Source organism: Lissotriton helveticus, chromosome 1_1, assembly GCF_964261635.1.
Source record: "Lissotriton helveticus chromosome 1_1, aLisHel1.1, whole genome shotgun sequence".
Taxonomy (NCBI): domain Eukaryota; kingdom Metazoa; phylum Chordata; class Amphibia; order Caudata; family Salamandridae; genus Lissotriton; species Lissotriton helveticus.
The window spans coordinates 508,138,710-508,159,740 of record NC_136057.1 but is presented as its reverse complement, the minus strand read 5'-3'; the positions used below and the strand labels follow the sequence as shown (position 1 = coordinate 508,159,740).

Here is a 21,031-nt window from a genome sequence, read left to right as displayed (position 1 = left end):
TAGATCAGAATGGACCTTATGTCGAGGTGATCGCCTCAGGAGTGTCAGAGCCATTTCTGCTGGATACTGGTGCTACAAAAAGTTCTATCATGCACTCAAAACTTCCTGGCGCACCTTTGTCTGGCGAAATGAATGTTTCAGTAGGTTTCTCTGGCGCCCCTGTTAGAAACCCGATCTCCAGTCCTGTATCTCTTTCTATTGGCCCATGCGAATTAGAGGCACCCCTCATTCTTACCACAGGTTGCGGTGAAAATTTGTTAGGTTTGGATTTGCTAAAAAGGTTATATGCGACTTTGTACTGTTCACCATTGGGAGTACAGCTTACTTTAGGTAAGAAAATAGTTTCTCCAATGTATGTGTCAAAAGAAAATATTGCAACTGAATTGTCGTGTCTTCCTGATGTACTCTGGGCAAACGGTTCTAATGATGTAGGTCGTTTGGAGATAGCACCGTATGTCATAACATTGAAAGCCAACGTTAGGTTGCCACGTATTCCCCATTACAAAATATCTAGCGAATGTGAAAAAGCGTTATTGACGATTGTCTATGACCTGATTGATAAAGACGTCATCGAAGAAACACCAGGAAATGTTTGTAACAGTCCAGTCTTACCGGTTTTAAAACGTACCGATCCTTCACAGCCCCCTGTGTATAGGTTCGTGATCGACCTCAGAGAAGTGAACAAGATAGTTATCCCACAGTTTCCAGTTGTCCCCGATATTACTGCTTTATTGACGATGGTTCCAGCTTCAGCAAATTGGTTCTCGGTGATCGACCTGAAGAACGCTTTCTTCAGCATCCCGATTGCTGAGGAGAGTAGAGATATTTTCGGATTTAATTTAGGAGGACGAAGCTTCCGCTTCAAGTGCGCTCCTCAAGGCTATTGCGAAAGCCCTTCAATATTCAGTCAGGCCCTGAAAACACAACTAGACACGATTGTTCTACCGAATGGTTCAACTCTGATTCAGTACGTAGACGATCTGCTGATCGCTGCAGACACTGAAGAGATTTGCAAGAAAGCTACGTTATCATTATTACGTAACTTATGTGACATGAAGCACAAAGTCTCTCTTTCCAAACTACAATTTTGCCGACAAGAAGTAACCTACTTAGGTCACATCTTGTCGAAGGAGGGAAGGAGACTGACACCAGAAAGAATACAGGCAATCGCAGAACTGAGTGCCCCAAGGACACAGAGAGAGGTTCGAGCCTTCTTGGGCATTACATCGTACTGTAGACAATGGATACCGAATTTCTCACTACTAGCTAAACCCTTGCTGGCACTACTCTGTAAAGACACGCCAAATCCTATGCCTTGGTCTGAAGATTGCCAGACGAGTTTCCACGAGTTGCGTGATGCATTGTGTTCGGCTCCTGTGTTGGGAAACCCCAACTACAGCAAGCCTTTTACATTATATGTCCATGAGAAGGAAGGTTGTGCCTTATCAGTTTTAACACAACATTTTGGGGACAGACAGCGCCCATGCGCGTATTTTTCGGCAACTCTAGACCCTGTGGCTAAAGCCCTACCAAGTTGTCTGAGGGCTACCGCCGCAGCAGCTGTCTGCATCCGACAATCCGATGGATTAGTCATGAATAATACTCTGATCGTTATGGTTCCGCATGCAGTAGACATTTTACTAAACAGGACGAAGACACAACACCTTACCAGCGCTCGACTATCCAGTTACGAACTTACACTGCTAGCAAGTCACATCCACATAAAGAGGTGTGATACACTGAACCCCGCAACGTTATTACCCATTCCGACAGGAACAGACGAGATTGATAAACATGACTGCTGTTTTAGGACAGAAGAAGAGACAAAAGGGAGAGTAGACTTACAGGACACTCCCCTTCCTGAATGCAACGATACTTTATGGGTTGATGGTTCATGCTTCAAGTTGCCGAATGGTGATACGACTGCAGCATATGCCGTAACGACATTACACACCATTATAGAGACTGCGCGCATTTCCCATAATTCTGCACAAGCTGCAGAGCTAATTGCGCTTACCAGAGCATGTGTGCTAGCGAAAGGAAAGCGAGTGAATGTGTACACTGACAGCCAATACGCCTTTGGTGTGGCTCACAGTTTTGGGAGATTGTGGCGTGAACGTGGATTTCTTACGTCACATGGTGCAAAGATACAACATGGTCAGCTAGTTAATGAGCTCCTCCAGTCACTGACCTTGCCACTACAAGTTGCCATTGTAAAATGCAGTGCACACAAAAAGATTCAGGATGATGTTGGCCGCGGGAATGCATTTGCAGATGAGGTTGCAAAAGAGACTGCAAGGAACACAATGAGTCGGATGTATGTTGTAGGTCCCGCTAGATGGATTACTGATGTGGGAATGTGTGAGGACACCATTGAAAGCGTGAAATCTATACAAGCCGAGGCAACTGAGAAAGAGGTGAATGAATGGAGAGAAAGTAAGGGTAGGTTAGATGCGAATGGTTGTTGGGTCGAATTGTCAGAACACCAGCGATGGCTATTACCTAACGCATATGTACTCGTAGTAGTAACAATGGCTCACGGATTTGCACACATCAGTTCGAGAGGAATCTGTAAAGTATTGGCCCCAGTATGGCAAAGTAGCAATATCCCGAAATATGCAGAGAATGTGGTCAGAAACTGTATGGTGGGTTTGAAGTACAATCCCGGTAGGGGAACCCCAACTCCAGCTGGTCATTTTGCGCCTCCAACGTATCCGTTCGAGGTTTTGCAGCTCGATTTCATTCACATGGAGAGATGCAACAATCTGAAGTATGTGCTCGTTGTTGTTTGCGCTTTCTCCAGGTGGGTGGAAACGTACCCCCTTAAGGACAATACAGCCTTGTCAACTGCCAAAGCCCTTGTCAAAGAGTTCTTCCCGAGATTTGGCATGCCTAGAATCGTCTGGAGTGATAATGGAAGTGAATTCGTAGGACGCGTGATGAAGAGAGTGTGTGAGTGTTTAGGAATCCAACAAAAATTTCACTCTGCGAATCACCCCCAATCAGCTGGATTAGTAGAGTGCTACAATGGCACTTTGAAGCTCAAATTAGCCAAAATCCAAGCCTGCACAGGTCTTAAATGGCCTGACGCCTTGCCCCTAGCACTCTTGTCAACCAGAATGACAGTCCATTCCAGATTAGGACTTAGCCCCCATGAGATAGTGTTTGGCCGCCCAGCCAACGTCTGGGGCGTGCCAAGGCCAAACAAACTTAGCGAAATAGAGCACCCCGTACTGCTTGACTATTTGTGCGAATTGACAACTAAATTGCGTGTTTTACACCAACAGGTTCACAGTTCCTCTCCGCCAGCCTCTGACGATCCAGGTCACTCCATCGCACCCGGCACGTGGGTCTTGGTGCGGAATTTTCAGCGCACAAACAACGGACAGCCGAGGTGGACCGGACCTTACCTGGTACTTCTTTCCACGAGATCAGCGGTTCGGGTGGAAGGCAAAAAGAACTGGGTGCACGGGACCCATTGTAAACGGGTCCCTCTGCCCCTTCCATACGACCGGTGGGTCAACGAAGGAATTGCCGACTCCGAGACAGAATCCATACCTCGTTTCATCCCTTTCAGCGATGCACGTCTAAAAGAAACTGGTACCAAAAAGGAGAGTGATCATATTTTACAAGGATTTGTGCCACAGTCTATGCAGTTGGACACTACCGAACCTGAGACATTGTTTGAAGACCACACCGTGCCAGGAAAACGACGGTACAATTTAAGGACTAAACGAAGAGACTAAATAAAAATGAACGAATGTGATTTTCCCTTCCCCCAAGAACTATTTTTGATTTTTCAGCTCTCTCACTCTCAGGAAACTTGCTCATTTTTGATTTTCGAACCGCCATCCGGTTCTGCTGCTAGGGTCGCGGTTGAAGGCTGGGGAGTGCAACTGGGGACGTTTAGGTCACCAGTTCTGGTTGGTCCAAGGGAGTTACCCCGGACTGAACAGAGCGCACCCCCTGGCAGAACCAACCTACCACCGCGGGCAGCAACTAGAGGATGGAGTTTCCTAGGGTAAAGAGACCTACCACACTCACGAACGTTGAAAGACAACTATGCACTGTACTGGCCAAAAGAAAGTTTTTGATAACATGTATTTTAATTTTGTGTAGCATAACGATGTTTTTGACTGGCTATACTCTATTCGTATTCCAAGTTACCTTTTCAAATGACACCCGGCCACAGCCTCCTCCTACTATCTCTCCACACTACTTTCACCCTCTACCTGAACACGAATCTGCCAGAAGACTCGAATTTGTAAATAACTCATTCATTCAACTCCTACACCAACACCAGTCCATCATGAACACATCGAACTGTTGGATATGTGGACTCATGCCACACACGACTGATAAGGGTATCCCTAGGCTTTCCTGTTTTCAGTTTCTATTTTTGGTAAATTCTGGTGGTGTTTTTTCAGTGTTTTCCAGTGATTTCAATACCTCAAAAAAACAGTGCTTTTCAGTGATTACTCATTTTCGCGCCATAAAAAACAACTGAAACAGTGTTTTACCGGTGTTTGTGGAACGCTTTGCTTTTATTATTGCTTGTTTTCTTCATTGATGCATGGTATATAGACAGTGTACGTACAGTGTATATGAGGTCCACATACATTTTTACAAGTAGAACTTATTGTAATAACCCATACAATATTTCGTCAATGAGTCTTTGGTCATTCGCGCTCTCTCTTTCCTTCCCATGAAACGTTTATTTGTGAAAAGGCCCTCTCGACTTTGGCACTTGAGACTGGCAACTCCAAAACAGCCAGTACACAATTTGCCAACTTTGGCCACTGACGTAGCTTTCCATGCCAATACTGGTGCGCCTGAAGGTCCCTGCGACAGGTTTTGCAATATATGCGTTGAACTGGGTGCATATGCCCTCAGCGGTATTAAAGCGGTCAAAAATGAAGCTGTACTTTTCAAAGTCTGGAGATAATTCCCCTTTACGGAAGGGGTCTAACACTTGCGCAGAGTACCACAGTGAGACTTCATTGACTTCAAACGACATGGTTGGGGAAGGGACATTTCTATGCATCATTGCTAGCCATTTCTCATGCATAGTAAAATAACATTTCCTGAATTGGTCCTCAACATTTCTTTGCTTGACTAGTTTCAAGCACTCTAACATGGAACATGTTGCAGTGCCAAAGTCAATAAAAGTGTCGCCCAGCCTACTTTCGAGGAGATGTTTCACATCTACACCAATTATGCTGAACACTTGGTAGACAAGGGTATTTCCTGACTCTAGTTTTTTGATTCTGTCCACTACAGCAGTCATGCTTTCCTGGAAAAACCTAAGAATGCAGTAGAGTCTACTTTTTTTCACATCACTATCAATATGCGGCCGAAGATCAAGATCAATACAAAAAAAACACTTAGAAACCGGTTGCGTACTGGAGATGCCACTAAACAGTCTCCCAACCAATTGGTGAAATTGAAGAACACATATTTGAGGCATAGGCTAGCATAAGAAGCCATGTTATCTTTAAAGCCTGATGACCCCAAACAAAAAGTCTAACCAGCCACCCTAAATGAGACTCTCAGTCCAATCACACATGAAAAATTAGTTTTAAAGAAGGGCACAATGTGTCTCAGGTTTTCGCTCTGGGACTCTCTCCCTTGTCCCCTTGGCCTTGAATTGACTAAGGATTGGAAAGTCTTGAAAACATGTTTGTTCCAATAGCTGACCTTGAAGCAAAACCTTCAGCCATCATGACTCTAACAGGCACATTCAAGAAAACTGCCAAATTGCAGTTTCTAAGTGCTCTTGAGTTAAAACTCTAAAAATCTGTATCCTTGGTACCCTTAATGCTTTTTAACCATCATGGTTTTTAACAGAGGGGCACTCAGTTACTTCTCAGAGAGACGAGACCTAATGTATATCTTTAATTGTTCATATCATAGTATAGAACACGGGCGTCCAATGTCAGAAGAGGTTGTAACGCAACTGGTCCTTATGTAAAGCTCTCTGATACCTACGGGTCTTGTTTGCGCTATATAAAACCCTCCTCCCTAAAAAACTATGGAGCAAGAATTCACACGCATCATTTATAAATGGAACTCATTTACATGGTTAGTGACAGTACAGAAAATCTGGCACTGATTTGTTACTCCTGGGCCTACCTTGGTTTAGAAGAACTTGCGGAGGCTCTCCATCCATTTAACCACAAAAATGAAAAACTATTAACCCCCAAGCTCTCTGACGCTGATTGGAACCTCTGAATTGCAGGCCGTAGACAGATCGAGTGCACCAAGAAAGTCGTACTCTTAAACAAAATACATTATATGAGCAATACTTGTAGTTACAGCATGCTTCATCTCAGGCCCTGAATTGTATATGCAGATACTTCATTCTACCCAAGCCTGGCACTCTCTTCCGAAATGCTGCAATTTTCGCCCACTGGGTGAAAAATATTATTTTCAGGGAGTATTACTTCTGGAAACGGAGTGAATATGTCCAGCAGTTACATAGTATGCACTGCAGACGGAAACACGTATGGTGCAGAGGGACAGAGCAGGGTGTTTCTGTGCAACAGTAGTGCCTGGTCGTGTTTGGCTTTTGAATAATGCACATTTTTTAGCAACTGTTTAGTCTGTCTGTGTTCCTGTGGTGTATATGCAGATTTCGGGTGGGGGTAAGGAGAGATTCTTCCAGCAATCAGCATAATGGAGATGCAGGGGCTCTAAGAAGGGGTGAAAAACAAGAACTCCTCGTTAAGAAAATGGCCTTTTACAGACCTGTTAAGTACTCGGGTGTGGCTGCAGTAAGACGGACGCCAGGACACAATAGCTCCTCTCCCCTCCCCACGTGAGCCAGGCAGGGGGCCTGGTGTTGCTTTGGCCCGTTGGCCATTCACACCTCGGCTCCCCATTCTCTTGTCTGTCTTCGCCCCCTGCACTCTGTGATGCACTAAACAGTGGGACACTCCGTTACTTCGCAGAGAGACGTAAATAATGTATATCTTCAATTATTCTCATACTGTGAAGAACGGGTGTGCAATGTCAGAAGAGGTTGTAACGCAACTGGTGCTCATGTTAAGCGCTCTAATACCTCCTGGCCTTGTTTGCGCAAAAAAATGTATAATAATCCAGCACTGATTTGTTACTCCTGGGCCTACCTTGGTTTAAAAGAACTTGCAGAGTCTCTCAATCCACTTAACCATAAAAATAAAAAGCTATTAACCCCCAAGCTCTCTGATTGGTCCTTCCCCGTCATCGCCTCGGTGGCATGTGTGGAAGGGTGACTGATCGATAACCATGACACACGCTGCTTGCCTGCATCCCTGGATGGCACGACAGCGGCACTGCCAACCCTGCTGTGTGCTCCTGGCGGCCATGAAAGTGAAGACTGCAGCCCTGTGGTGCCCGCCCTGAATACGCTGCTCTGAAAAGGAAGGCTGTTGCGTCAAGGCGCTATATTCTGAACTAGCGCCTGGCAGCTGACGCGCTGTAGACCTCAGTGCTGCATCAGACTGCTGCTTTCATGCTCCAAACAGCGCCTAGAAGTACACAATCGTCACCGGGCTCCATGTCTGCAGAAAAGGGCAACAAAACAGCCCCTTCCCATGAAGGACCCAGCATGACGGACAGGACTTCTCAGAGGTTGCGAGGCCCGTCTGCACCGACATCTGAACACCTTCCATTGTTACAGTACGCTGTCTGACGATGTATCACTTGTCTATGTAATCCAAACCGGGCTACAAAGGGCTCCTAATGCTCGTTCTCGGGCGAAAATTGGAGCTTGGCTTAATGCTTTGGCGCCATCAAGTGGCCAAAAGGTGCAAGTGGCCAAGTGGTGAATAAAATTGGATGAAATCAGCGATACTCGGTTTAAACCTGGTCAGCTAATTTGCAGTCTGTAGTGTAAATTCGAGCAGAGTCGGTTTAAACCGAAATCCGGACAGCCTAGGTATCCCATACTTCATCCTGCCATTCAGCTATTATGGTTCTCTGTGGGCTTTCCAGACCATGTTCCTATTCGCCCTAGAACCATACCCGACACGTTCTACTGAAAGTGACTCCAGTAACAAGGCACTAATAGCAGGGATAAGAAATATGAGTAGAGAGTTCGACACCTATCTTACGATTCCCAAAGATGAACTCACTCCGTACACTCGTTGGAACGTAACTAAATATGGGGTTTACCTGAGTAAGAGCCAGACAGCAAAGAAATCCCGCCCAGTTTGGATAGTACCCAACCAAGGTCACTTATGTTTACAAGGTATCGGCAGGGATCCCAAAGCACAATTAGGAAAGATTATATGCACGGAAACCTATGTGTTCGCTTCTCGAACTTCCCCTATACTATTAGCAGCCAAAGGCACGTATTTCGTCTGCCATGACCAAGCCCACACCTGGTTGCCCCCTGACTTCTCAGGTACATGCTTTATCGCATTTCTGCTGCCTCCCACCTACACGGCCAGAGCAGATTACCATCGGACAAGGACAGCTAGAGGTGTCGTGAGTAAAGACGACACCGCGGGTCAGGAATTCGCTGACTTCACAAAGGGTTTTCTGCCATTTTGGCGGCCTATGGTGAACAGCAGGAATATTCGCCAGTTATCGAGGATAGTTGAATCCGCCGTGAGTACAACGGCCGGAGCTCTTGGCAACTTGACGACCGAACTTCAGTCGGATCGACTTATGACCCTTCAGAACCGAGTTGCCCTAGATATCATACTCGCCGATCGTGGTGGTGTGTGTAGAGTGATCCAATCCAGTTGTTGCATTTTCATCCCTGATAACGCACCGACAGTGTACCAGGCCATCTCTAAGTTACACGAGATATCTGGTTCCCTTCACGTAGAAAAAGGGGACTGGTCCTTACTAGGGTGGTTCTGGGGACTGATCGCCACCTGGGGATGGAAAACACTGATCTTCATTGGGATGATCTTAGCACTTCTGTTTATGTTCTGCCTATGTGTACAGTGCGCTCCGGCACTATGTGGCCTCTGTGCTACCTCATGTGTACGGAAGCCTGTGTCAAGAGACGAACTGAGCAACAGAATGATGCTACAGCAGCATCTCCACGAATTCCTTCATACAGATTTAGACTCGGATTAACATGAATCATTGCCTTATATGAGGGCAAAAGGAGGGTCTGTGGTTCTGAAATTCTGGACCCTACTGTTGTCCCGGTATCGAGGCCCGATATCCGTGTCCCGAAACATCAACGTACCATGACGAATTTGGTGTCGACGAACCGATAATGATTAGGACATCATTCCTATGCATTTGCGTCATGATCGAGGCATGCTAACACCCCTGAATCGTAGTTTCCGTCCCAACCCCCAGACTCCATTTTGTAAACGGTATCCATCTTGTGTCTTGCCCTCATGATAAGTCAATTAAAGGTCGAGCTTGATCTAAAAGGACACGTCCACCTTCCCTGACTTCCCCCTGACCTGTCCCAACTGACTCCCTTGCCTCCAGCCAAACCTGTTTAGGCAGCTCCTCGCCCAGTGGCCAAACCCGATAGCATCAATGTACAACATACCATAAACCATTCACTGCGCACAGATCATGTTTTCTACACACATACACACCTGTCCACGCTCCCTGTTTATGGCCAGTTTTATGACTAGGAGGTGCCTTCTTTTATTGGGGCTTCACCGATATCTGATGGGAGTTCCGGGCTTGGCTGAGTAATCTATCACGAATTGGACATCTAAAATACGGGCTTGCCTACATGACTTCGCTCTTTTGTATTATTGTAGAAATATGTGTATAGCCATATCATAAACTCAAGAATTCTTGCTTGCAGCTATTATTTTTGTATACAAGGAGAAGGCTGGTTCTGTAAAAACGAACAGTCTCCTGAGAACACATGACCCGTGTTTGTCGTGCTTCTAGGACACCTGTTACTTGGTAGCTATCAATAAAACTTGATCTCTGACTCGACTAGAAGACTCCGTGTTTCTGTGGTCCGGAACAGGGAGAACTCAGAGGTCTTCGGGTGTTATCCCCTGGCACCAAACAGGTTCCTAAAAACCCGTTACCTCACCATAGATCTGTTCTGGGAGAGATATCCTAGCTGCATTTAAGCATCTGGGAGGGGGTAGAAGAAGCCTAATGATAAAGCCCTGATACTACCCTCCTCCCTCTTCAGATCTAATGCACCCCACAACAGACGGGCAGCCGCATGAGATTTATTAAAATTAACAACAACACAGTCCCCTTTAACTACCTTATGGGAACTTCCTAACCAACCAACCCGCCTGGCCATTATATTATTAGAAGAGATTTCAGAGTCACCAGAACAATTAAGATCACACCATTTTTTAGTTACGGACAACAAAGCTTCTGTTGATTCAACCTCTCCCACCATCAATGGAGGAACTCTCTCAAGAATTACCACCAGCGGGGCTGCTTCAGGAGGGAGATTATTATTGGGTTGGATGACTATACTACTCCTGGGCTGTATGTCCATGGTTTCCCCACTACATCTGGGTAGAACTAAATTACTTTGTGTCCCAGAGTTCCTTGCTGAACTCCTCTGTAACTCCCTATGTCCATTGTGGTCGTGCCGACCGCTTGTTATAATAGAGCCAAGCACGGGGTTCTCGACCTTTGGGGGGCTCAAAATCATAAAACCTTCTTCCCCCATAATTATCCCAGAGCCTGTTTTAGGAGTACATTTAGGGGACACAGGGATTTGGGCGGAACCAGGTACACAATTGGGCACATTTAGAACTGAGTTAATACGTTCACATTTTTCTAGTAGGCTGGCAACACAAATATTCAGAGTATCAATGATGTCCTTGGCGACACTGCTTAGAGCCTTCTCCAACCGAGAGGTAAAAATTTCCTCTGCCATGTCCCATACAGTTGACTATGAGGTTAGTTATACCAGGTCCTTGTTTCAAAGAGGCACTTTTAGTGGCTTTGTCCCGCTTATTCGACCTCTTTAATGCTCTCTTTGTCACAGTGCTCTGCTTAATGAACTGCCCATTGGTGAATGTGTCCTGGGTAGGAAATTTACAGGGAGTATTACTTACAGGCACCACAACCCTCTCCTCAGGGAAAACATAGGGCGACTTCTGGACACAAGATGGCTTGTTAACAAGTACAAGGGGCTCCAGGGGGACCGTATTTTTCATAACCGAGGGGGCTAAACCAGCTACTTGTACATCAATCGGGTTCAGCCCAAGTTCCCTCTCTGTGTTGGCAATTTCAGTATTCAAAACGCCCACCGCCGATGTTAAATAGGAAATGATAGATGCTGATTTCTCGGGACTTTGGCTTTGACCCCCCCTGATCTTGTGAAGAATGGAGTTTGCTTACCCATGATGTAATTTCAAGCTGAAGAGGGGTGGCCTGGCCCGGCCTCTTCTGGCCCCTGATGGCCACAGACGGCCCGCCCTTTGCCCGGGCTTAGCCGGGCTTAGCCGGGCTCCGCCCACGCGCGTCCTGCGAGGCGGAAGTTGGGCGTTGGTTATATCCTCCCCGGTGTTCTGGGGGAGGGGCGGCCGATCCGCTGCTCGCGGCATCCCCGCTCTCCCTCCACCAACCAAGCGCTTTGCTGTCTCGATGCGTTACACAGGTTTTGGGGAGGGGTGTTTTCCTGTCTGTCAGACGTGCGGGGTTGGGAGCTTCCTCGCACGCCGCGCTTGGCGCAGTTACATGTCATGGAGGGGGTGGGGAGCAATAGATATAAGCGACATCTCTTGTTGCTTGGTCTAACGTTGTCAAAGAGGGGGACAGCGAGGGCGTGGAAGGCACCCCAGGCCCCATCGCTGACCACATGGAGAAATGGGTTAGATTTCTGCATGGGCCTTGAACAGCCGATCTTTACTGCCAGGGGTGTCCCCGTAAACATTAATTGGAAACAATGGGCAGACTACCGGGGACTAGACTTAGATCCGCCGTTGGAAGGGGATGGCCCTCTGACAGGTTGATGAGTGTGAAGAAGATGGGACCTTGCAGAGGGGATGGGGGTTTTGTATGTACTTCCAGTGTACTGCTAAGTGTTTCCGGGGGAGTGTGGGTGCAATCGGGGGAGGCAGGGCAGGGTGTTCTTGTTATTTTCCTCAATATAAAAAGTCACTGTCATTTGCTATTGTGCATTGGATGTGTGCAGCTGTCTCCGGGGCTTTGGAGCTCTGCAATATATGTGAAACGTGACAAATAAAGCTAGTTTAAAAAAAAAAAAAAAACTCATCAAGCAATGACTTACGATCAAACACCAGCACCTCACGAATATGGACCAACATATCTGAAAAAAATTTACCCTGGATATACTTCCCCTTAGGGAAATGGTCCATGTCCTCACCATCCTCCAATTTAGATTGTTTAGCCCATGGCTCAAGCAGCGCAGTCTGGACAGCAGAATGAATTAAATCTTGCAAATCAGACCCGGAAATCTGCAACAGGTCACCCTCCTGCCGCTCCTAAACATTATTCTGTTTGGTTAATGACTTTGCAGGCACCGGAGAGGATTCTATGTCAGGACCGGAGGCTTCAGATTATGCTTTCTCCATTTCTTTACTGACTCAACAGTAGCCAATGAAAATAAAGTACTTTAAGTAAAAAACATCATTTATCATGAGGCTTTGAACCACGCCTCCTCAAACAGCCAATGGCAACACATCATACTGAACAAAATAGAGAAGCACCATCTTGGCTTCCTCTTCCTTTGCTGCTCCGGTGTCAAGATAAGTGCCTCTCTATTTGGTTCCACTTATCGTTATTGCCTTGATGATTGATTACGTTTAATTGCACTATATGCACGGCTCGTGCTTATTGTAATGACTTTTTGTATGCTATTTGTAGGGTTGTGCAGCGCGTTTATTTGCTTTGTTTGATCGGGGGTTTCACGCTATGCTTCACGTGCGCGCCATTTTTCATTCATTGGAGGCTCTTCTCACCCCTTCTATCGTTCCTTGCTTGATTGCTGCCTTCAGCGCCGCTGGCGCTCGCCCGTTCACCTTACTCGTTCTGAAAGGTACTGGCCCCCCGTAGTGAGCGAGACCCATGCCGGAGCCCATCGGGCAGCCTGCGTACGTCTCGGGAGCCTGCACGCACATGCGTGAGCGAGCAGCTCCCTTGAACAGCCAGACAGACGCCTTCCCCACGATCCTGGGTTCCTAGGCACCCGGCAGATCGGAGTAGATACCGGGTCCAATTTAAATAATTGAGGCAGCGTTTGTGTAACAGAGCTTGAGGACATTTACCCTAGATATTCCAGCTTGTCTGGAAACAAATTTTTGGCACCCTTGCTCTGCGTAGGCAAGTGGGGGTTTATCACTCTCCATTAGTCCTGCGCATTTACTTTGTTGGTGGTATCTCTCTGGCTCCACTGCCCTCTTTGCTCCCATCTGACGCCCCAACTTATTGAGTGGGCGCTGATAACTTGTGCTTCCCACTGGGGATTTTGATTGAATATTTTATATTCTGATGAATCATGTCAGACTGCGAGGTCTACGAAGAGGAAGTAGATGCATGTGATGCCCCTGATGATGACGCATTCTACTATGATGAGTCCATTGAGTACATTATAGATAAAAGGTTAGAAGCCAAGCTGGATAAGGTGCTCTCCTCCGCCTTATTACCTATCTCCCAGCGATTAGAACTTCTGGTAACTAATGACCCCTCCTTCAGCCCCGACACCCTTCCCTCCTCCCGAACTTCCCGGGCGTCCATGGCCCCATGTGGAAGTTTACTCTTCGCTCTATAAATCCAGAGAGCAGGCCCAAGATGGAGCCGGACCCTTTTCCTTCCCCGCCCATCCCTATCCAAATTCCGGACACCACCACTGACACTGACACAGACTCTTCCCAAGAGTCTAGGCCTCATAAATGCGCTAAGAAGCGCAAACACTCATCTTCCCCCATCCACCCTTCCCCCTTCTCCTTTGATCCTTCAGACATTGTGCACCCTCGCTCGGCTGACTGGGCCCCTCCTCCGGCTGTAGCGGAGTACATGCAAACTCATTTGAGAAAAAGGTTTGACAAAGAGTTAAGAGCTCATCTTAAATCTGAATGCCCCCGTCCTGATTTAGCGCACAAGGTGGCAGTTACCCCGGATATTGACTCTTCAATGACCACCTTTTCAAAGAAATACAAAAAAAGATACGAAAAAAGGCATTGATCGCACCCTCCGGGCGTGCTAAGATAAGGTGTTGGACATTGCCAGTCACCGGGCCAAAATTCTTGAGCTAGCCCTACAAGCACAGGAGACGGGGCCGCTATTCATCCTGAGGTCCTGGCTGGCTGGACCCAGAGGGTGATCTGCCTCCATGGCAACGCTAATTGCGCCCTGTCCTCAGAACTTCGCAAATCCGTGTTCCTGAGAATTGACCCACAGCTTGTGGAGCTAGCCACGGCGGAACCGGGCCCGCTGGCCGAAGGACAACTTTTTGGCGAAAAGTTTGTTAAAGACATAGCCAAATTTGTGAGTACCTTTGCCTCCCTGGATAAGTCCCAACCTTCTTTGAAGAGAGTCTTCCACCAGGTCTCTGGTAGGGTCGGTCGTGGCAGGGGACGCTCGACCGGCCGCTACGCCAATCCCAGTCCTCAGGGAGGTTTTGCTCCCCGGCGCAGGGGATACACACAAGAGCCAGACAAAGCGGGCTTCTACCCATCCAGGTCTCGAGGCTTCAGAGGCCGCTTCAACAGAGGTGTTAACAGAGGCTACAAAAACTTCGATAACCAATCCTCTGGTAAGTCCATTGTTGTTTCTAATAATTCCCCTCGGGGCAGGCTGTTACATTTTGTTGTGAACTGGACACGTCTGACCACGGATGAGTGATTCTCCACACAGTCCAGGGGTACCAGATAGAACTTCTAGACTCCCACCTTCAGTTGACTCCTCCTTGTCCTCTCCTTTTTTCCACTTCAAGAACAGAATTTTATAGACTCTGAACTTCAAGATATTTTGGCCAAGCAGGTTTTGCAGCAACGTTTTCTTGGTGCAAAAGAAAGGAGGTGGTCAAAGGCTGGTTCAAAATCTCAGAGAATTACACCTCCTTGTAATGTACAGGCATTTCAAGATGGAGGGAATCCAGCTTTTGAGAGATCTCCTGTTAGAACAGGACTGGATGGTCCGTCTGGATCTGAAGGATGCCTATCAAGGTTTCGATTTGCCCCTCTCATCAGAAATTCCTTGAGTTCCAATGGAAAGGGCAATGGTACTGTTATTGCACACTACCTTTCGGACTGTCATCAGCCCCGTGGGTTTTCACCAAACTCTTGAAACCGGTTGTAACCCGTCTTCGGGAAATGGGATTGCGCATGATTGTCTAACTCGACGACATGCTGCTCCTGGCTCAGGATCAAAAACTTCTGCTCAATCATTTAGAATGGACAATGTCCCTGTTACAAGAGCTATGGTTTGTCATAAACACCAAAAAATCCATGGTCGTTCCAAGCCAACAGGTGGACTTCCTAGGCTTTCAGATAAACTCAGCATCCGCCCAACTGCTTCTCCCATTGACCAAACTCAGATCTATCAAACGAGAGATCAGGAACTCCCTGTCCAAACAAATGATTTCATTGCGAGTATTGGCAAGGATTGTGGGCCTCTTAGTTTCCTCTATCCAGGCCATTTTTTTCAGGCCCTCTATACTACCGGGCCTTACAGCGTCTCAAGATTCATTATATACAAAAGAGGTTTTCTCACGACCACCTAATTCCCCTATCTCCAGACGCTCGAGAGGAGCTTCTCTGGTGGCTGGAACACATGGCGGGCTGGAACGGAAGAGCGATTTTTAGCGCCGCCCCCGACGTCATTGTTGAGGCTAATGCCAGCCGATTGGGCTGGGGCGCTCGATGTGGAGACTTTGTCACCGGCGGACGTTGGTCAGCCGACGAGTTAAAGTTGCACATCAACTCCCTCGAGTTACTAGCAGGTTCATTTGCCATATAATTAATATCTCCTCTGAAGAGCAATTGCTGCATTCTACTCTGGATGGACAATGTGTCGGCGGTGAGATACATCAATCGCCTAGGAGGAACGCGATCTTGTTTGTTGGCCAACATTGTGAGGGAGTTCTGGCTCTTCTGCCTGGATCACAAGATCAATGTCATACCAGAATACCTGCCCGGCAAACTCAATCAGGTAGCGGATTGGAACTCCAGATTCCTGAGGGATTACAGCGACCAGAGGCTTCACACTTCCCTGTTTGCGGAGATCATGAGTATGCAAGATAGACCTCTTTGCCTCTCGTCTCAATGCCCATCTCCCGCAATTCTTTAGCTGGGGACTGGACCCGATGGCTATGGGAACGGATGCGTTCATACAGCATTGGGGGTCTCAGAGGAATTATGCCTTCCCCACTTTGCGCTGATCCAGAGAGTGGCAGCCCTGGTCGTCGACAGGCGGCTTCAGTAATGTTGATGACACCATTGTGGAAGACTCAGTCCTGGTTTCCCACACTATTGCAATTGTCAGTGGATTTATCTTTTCAGCTCCCGGTATTCCCGATGCTTCTCCAGGACCCAGTGGGAGCGCCCCATCCGCTGGTCCTGCAAAACCAATTGTCCCTCATGGTGTGGACGCTCTCAGGAGACATGAGAGCATTGACGGCCTTTCACCGGCGGCTGGCGGCTTTATACAACATGCTTGGGCTGCATCTACCCGCAAACGGTATTCAGCTTCCTGGAATTGATGGGTGGGTTGGTGCCTTCAACGGCAGGTGGATCCCGTGGGATCAGATGTAAAAGAAGTGTTGAATTTTCTTTTTAGAATGTGCTGAATCTGGTCTCTCCTAGAAGTCAGTTAATAACTTCAGATCAGCACTTTCGGCAGGACATAATCCCGTTAATGGTAAGCCTGTGGGGATGCATCCGCTAGTGTGTAAGTTGCTCAAAGGTATTAGGGTGGCTAATCAACCTCGTCCCAGGTATTCGACATTATGGGACATTTCTAAGGTTCTGTCCTTACTCGAGTCTTTCCCGGTTAACAAAGATTTATCTTTGAAGCAGTTATCTGCCAAGCTCACAATGTTGTTATGTTTGATCTCGTGTTGAAGAGTGTCTGATGTGCGTGCTTTGGATCTGGCGGGAAGAATTTTCTCCCCACAGTGTGTCTGTTTCATCATTACGACACGGACCAAAACTATGTCACATTCGGTTGAGTATCCTGCTTTTCCACACAATGTTAAATTATGTGTTTTGCAATGTTTAAAGGTTTATGAGTAACGCACTCTTGCGCATAGGTCTGAACCGTTGTGTCAATTATTGTTAGCAATTCAAAAAACTTTTAGACCAGTCTCAGCTGCCACTATGGCTTGTTGGGTCAGATTGGTTATGTCAGAAGCAGGCATTGATGTTTCAGTGTATGGTTCTCATTCCACCAGAGGCGCCATAGCCCCTAAAGCATTCATGTTAGGATCTCGTTCAGAAGATATCCTGAAAGCTGCTGACTGGTCGTCTGATTCAATGTTTAAGGTGTTTTATTACAAACCTATTTCGCATGTTTCATCTGTGATTATTGATGAGCTTTGAACCAGCATAATCTGAAGCCTCCGGTCCTGAAATAGAATACAAAATTTTCCAGCTATCGCGACAAGATTTTTAGATTCTATTAAGGACACGGAGGCGAGGATTATCCCACCCGTTGGGTTCTGCTGATATGTTTATGATTTCTATATTCATATGTTGTTAATACCCACCCTGAGTAGTCAAACCTTTTGGGTTCCCTATTTTCAAACTTGATTCTCTTTCGAGAAACGATCCTAAACAGAACTAAGTTGCTGATCCTTCTGGAGATGGATCACCTCGTTGTTGGAGGATGGATGTTGCTCCCAGGATTCATGGAATATATTCTTTGTTGAGAATTGGATCTGCCGTTATTCTCTCCGTTGAGAGTTGGAACTGTTCTTCGTTCGGACATTATAGACTGGTTTTGCAAAGAAAGAGGAAGTCAGTAAGGTGCCTCTCTATTTTGTTCAGTATGATGCGTTGCCATTGGCTGTTTGAGGAGGGGTGGTTCACAGCCTCATGGGAAACGATGTTTCTTACTAAAAGTACTTTATTTTCATTGGCTGCTGTTGAGTCAGTAAAGAAATTGAGAAAGCATAATCCTCGCCTTCGAGTCCTTAATAGAATCTAAAATTATTGTTGCGATAGCTGGAAAATGTTGTATTCCTCATCTCCCATGGCAAAACAGGAAGGGCAAAACAGGAAGAACAACACAGGAAGCCACAGAATGAACCAGAAAGTGCCCAGCTACTCCCATTAAATACTGTCACCAGGAAACCAAGTACTGAGCAACACAAGACTTGGAAATGCCAAAAGGGACAGACCTGCCGCCTCCCCCACACCAACAAAAACCATGGCAGAGCGAGCCAGATGCTGCAAGAAATTCCCAGCACCGGAACGACCCGAAGCCTGAATGCCAAAGAAAGGTTCCCGCCACAGCCAAGCACATGCGCTGGGAGTGCATTCTGACAACGGAGTAGGAACAAACACGCACAGTAGCATCAGCACAGGAAAACTTAAAGAAACAAACTCACTGCACCGTAGTCCCCAAATCCAGAAACAGGAAACACAGCACCGCAAACACCAACATTCCGACTGCCATGTCAGACAGTAGACAAAAACAGGCATGATGCTGGGTGGTAGGGGCTTGAATGGGAAAAAGAAATACTGACGTTTTAATTGTCTGTCCTGAGGCAGGACTGCCTCACATGGTAAGGATTGTGATGAGGAGGCCCTATGAGGTGGTAATGAACCCAACTCAACCGAACAAAAGGCAAGTAGCAGCGAAAACAACATGTATGCATTTCATATTGGTATTACATTAACAGTTCAGACTAGTTTTGTAATAGGGTGGAATGCAGAACATTAGGGGTTTAAATGAGGCTAGCTGACAAAAACAAGGAGATCACAAACAAAAACACTTCTAATCAATCATGCTCCACATCATGCCATAGTTTGAATGTGAACCTAAAAGGAAAACAAAAAAACAAGGGAAAAGAGAAGTGTTTCTGTCATATTCAGTCTGGTCTTGTTAAAATAACGAGTGTGCAGCAAAATCTCAGTGTGAAATCGTGACTCAACGGGTGGTTTCCAATGTGATACTTTCAAATGCATTATTATTATTATTGCATTTATAGGGAACTTTCAGCCTCTGACGAGGCGTTGAGGCGCTTAACGCTGGGTAGCACACTCCTCTTAGCCAATAGCCAAGGTTAGTGGTTAATCCAATGTTTTTAGTTCACCCATAACCTTTCGCACTTTTGCTCCCCCGCTCTATATGTCACAGTTCGGTGCAGGTTTTAGATGACTCCTTCCTTGTGGATTTCAACTGATAGTCTTCCAAAACAGGCAGCACGCAACAGTCAAAATTGGAAAGAGAGCAGCTTCCAATCCCGGTCAGTATTTACTTTTGTTTTGTATTTCATTCCTATTCAACTCTCCTCTTGCTTAAATACATGTATACGGCAAAAGGAAAATATTCTGAACTTACTGTCTGACTAAAGTCACTGCGAATCTGACCATGATGCCTCTAAAGAACCCGAAGACGTCTGTTCCACATCGCCCTTGGGTGCCGGCTGTCTGTCTGCTTCTCAGATTTCTGCCGCACTGCAGCCAGAAGAAAGAGTTGTCCCTGAGCTGCTGCCCTACCAGTGACGGATCTGCATGTAAACCGGCGGACCGGCGACATGTTAACTTGCTCTTCATTGGCTGCCGTAAGCAGCTGTTCATTTGTTCTCAGAAGCGCTGTTTGATTGGATAAATTGATATCCTGCTCAGCACTTTCATCCTCTGCGTCCAGAACGTCGGACTCCGAAGCGGCTCTGTATTTCAGATTAGAGGTGGACGAGGCAACCAATTAACAGAAAGAGCCGAGCCAATATTTTATCTTATAGCACGTTAACGAGCCGAGCCCTGACAATATTTGCAATGTAAAATATACAACAAACATTACACAAAATATAATAAAGTCTATTTAAAAATAAGTGTATGTAACATATGGAAGCTTTGACATTAATATGGCACCTTATAGCACTATACTGAGAAGTACTTAATAAAATTGATAATTGTGTACATTTGGTAGTCTGAACTTACATATTTAAAAGTGGCTAGGTACGCAATAATGAAGCGGCAGATTATTGCACTTTACTGCAACATGTCCCCACTCATATGTATTTTCAGCACAATGACATCCCCAGCTGACGGTAATCACCACAGCACAGGAAAGCACCAATGAGTTCCTGTGATTATTATGTATATACATTTTTTTATTACAGGCGCACAAGTAAAAGCAGGCACTGAGGATCTACTTACCTTTCAGTGCGTTGATGCGGAAACATGCATAGACATCCTGCAGCGCAAGCGCTGTAGGCTAGACCTAAAAATGTTTTCCGTTAGGTGAAAAAAAAGTTTTGACCTGCATTTTTACCACTGTATGGTGGTGATGTAGCGGAAATTTCATTTCATTTGTAGGGGTGCGCTTTAACCACTCATATAGAGTGCACCTGCATATAATCCGTTGTCGTGCTAACATAAGGTGCTAGTATCTTGAAATGTAATTACGTAAAATGTGATGTATTTAGGCCATTAAATAGTAAACGTTAATGTAGAAAGAAAATGTAACTTGCAGAAAACACTAACATGAAGAATTAACATTTCATGTGTGCTGTGTGCTGTAGATTTCGTTCTTTCTCACATTTGTGTTGCAGGTGGAAGGAGCACAATTATCAGCTACAATAATGTCTTTGTTTTATTAGTCAGACAACGAGAGAAGAGGATACATCGTGAGCTAAGGCCAACAAGGAAAAATTTTGTATTTTCACACCGGAGAAGGCCTGTGAATCAAGGTCAACATGTTGCTCTTCAGGAACATTGCTGTCCCATGGAAAAGTACCTATGATAGCATGGTCAGAGCGGATGGCGTGACCTGCAAGTTCTCTTGGGAAGATACCTGTAATATTGAGCATTGCAAGCAGGGAAAGTAGCCCACTTCTTCTCTTCCTTAAGAGAGAGAGCATCTCAGAACGATCTCTGTCTCAATAGTTTTATGCTATCCTACCAACAGATGGTGGAGAGACTTCTTAGGAAGACTCCACAAGCTGACA

At 46.3% G+C, this 21,031-nt stretch overlaps 1 protein-coding gene across 2 annotated transcripts in view; it reads right to left on the bottom strand.

Annotated features, from left to right (window-relative positions):
* Positions 1–19,620, bottom strand: part of TIGAR (TP53 induced glycolysis regulatory phosphatase) — a 254,178-nt gene extending 234,558 nt beyond the window's left edge. The window contains exons 1-2 of one of the 2 annotated variants that reach the window (XM_078673962.1): positions 19,420–19,562; positions 18,464–18,575 (exon numbers count right to left, since the gene is read on the bottom strand). In XM_078673962.1, coding sequence (XP_078530088.1) covers positions 18,464–18,531 — 68 coding nt within the window. In that variant the 5' untranslated portion in view covers positions 18,532–18,575; positions 19,420–19,562. Of the gene's footprint in view, positions 1–18,463; positions 18,576–19,419 lie in introns of both variants that reach the window. The other variant, XM_078673963.1, reaches the window with a different exon arrangement.
* Between the last annotated feature and the right edge of the window lie 1,411 nt (positions 19,621–21,031).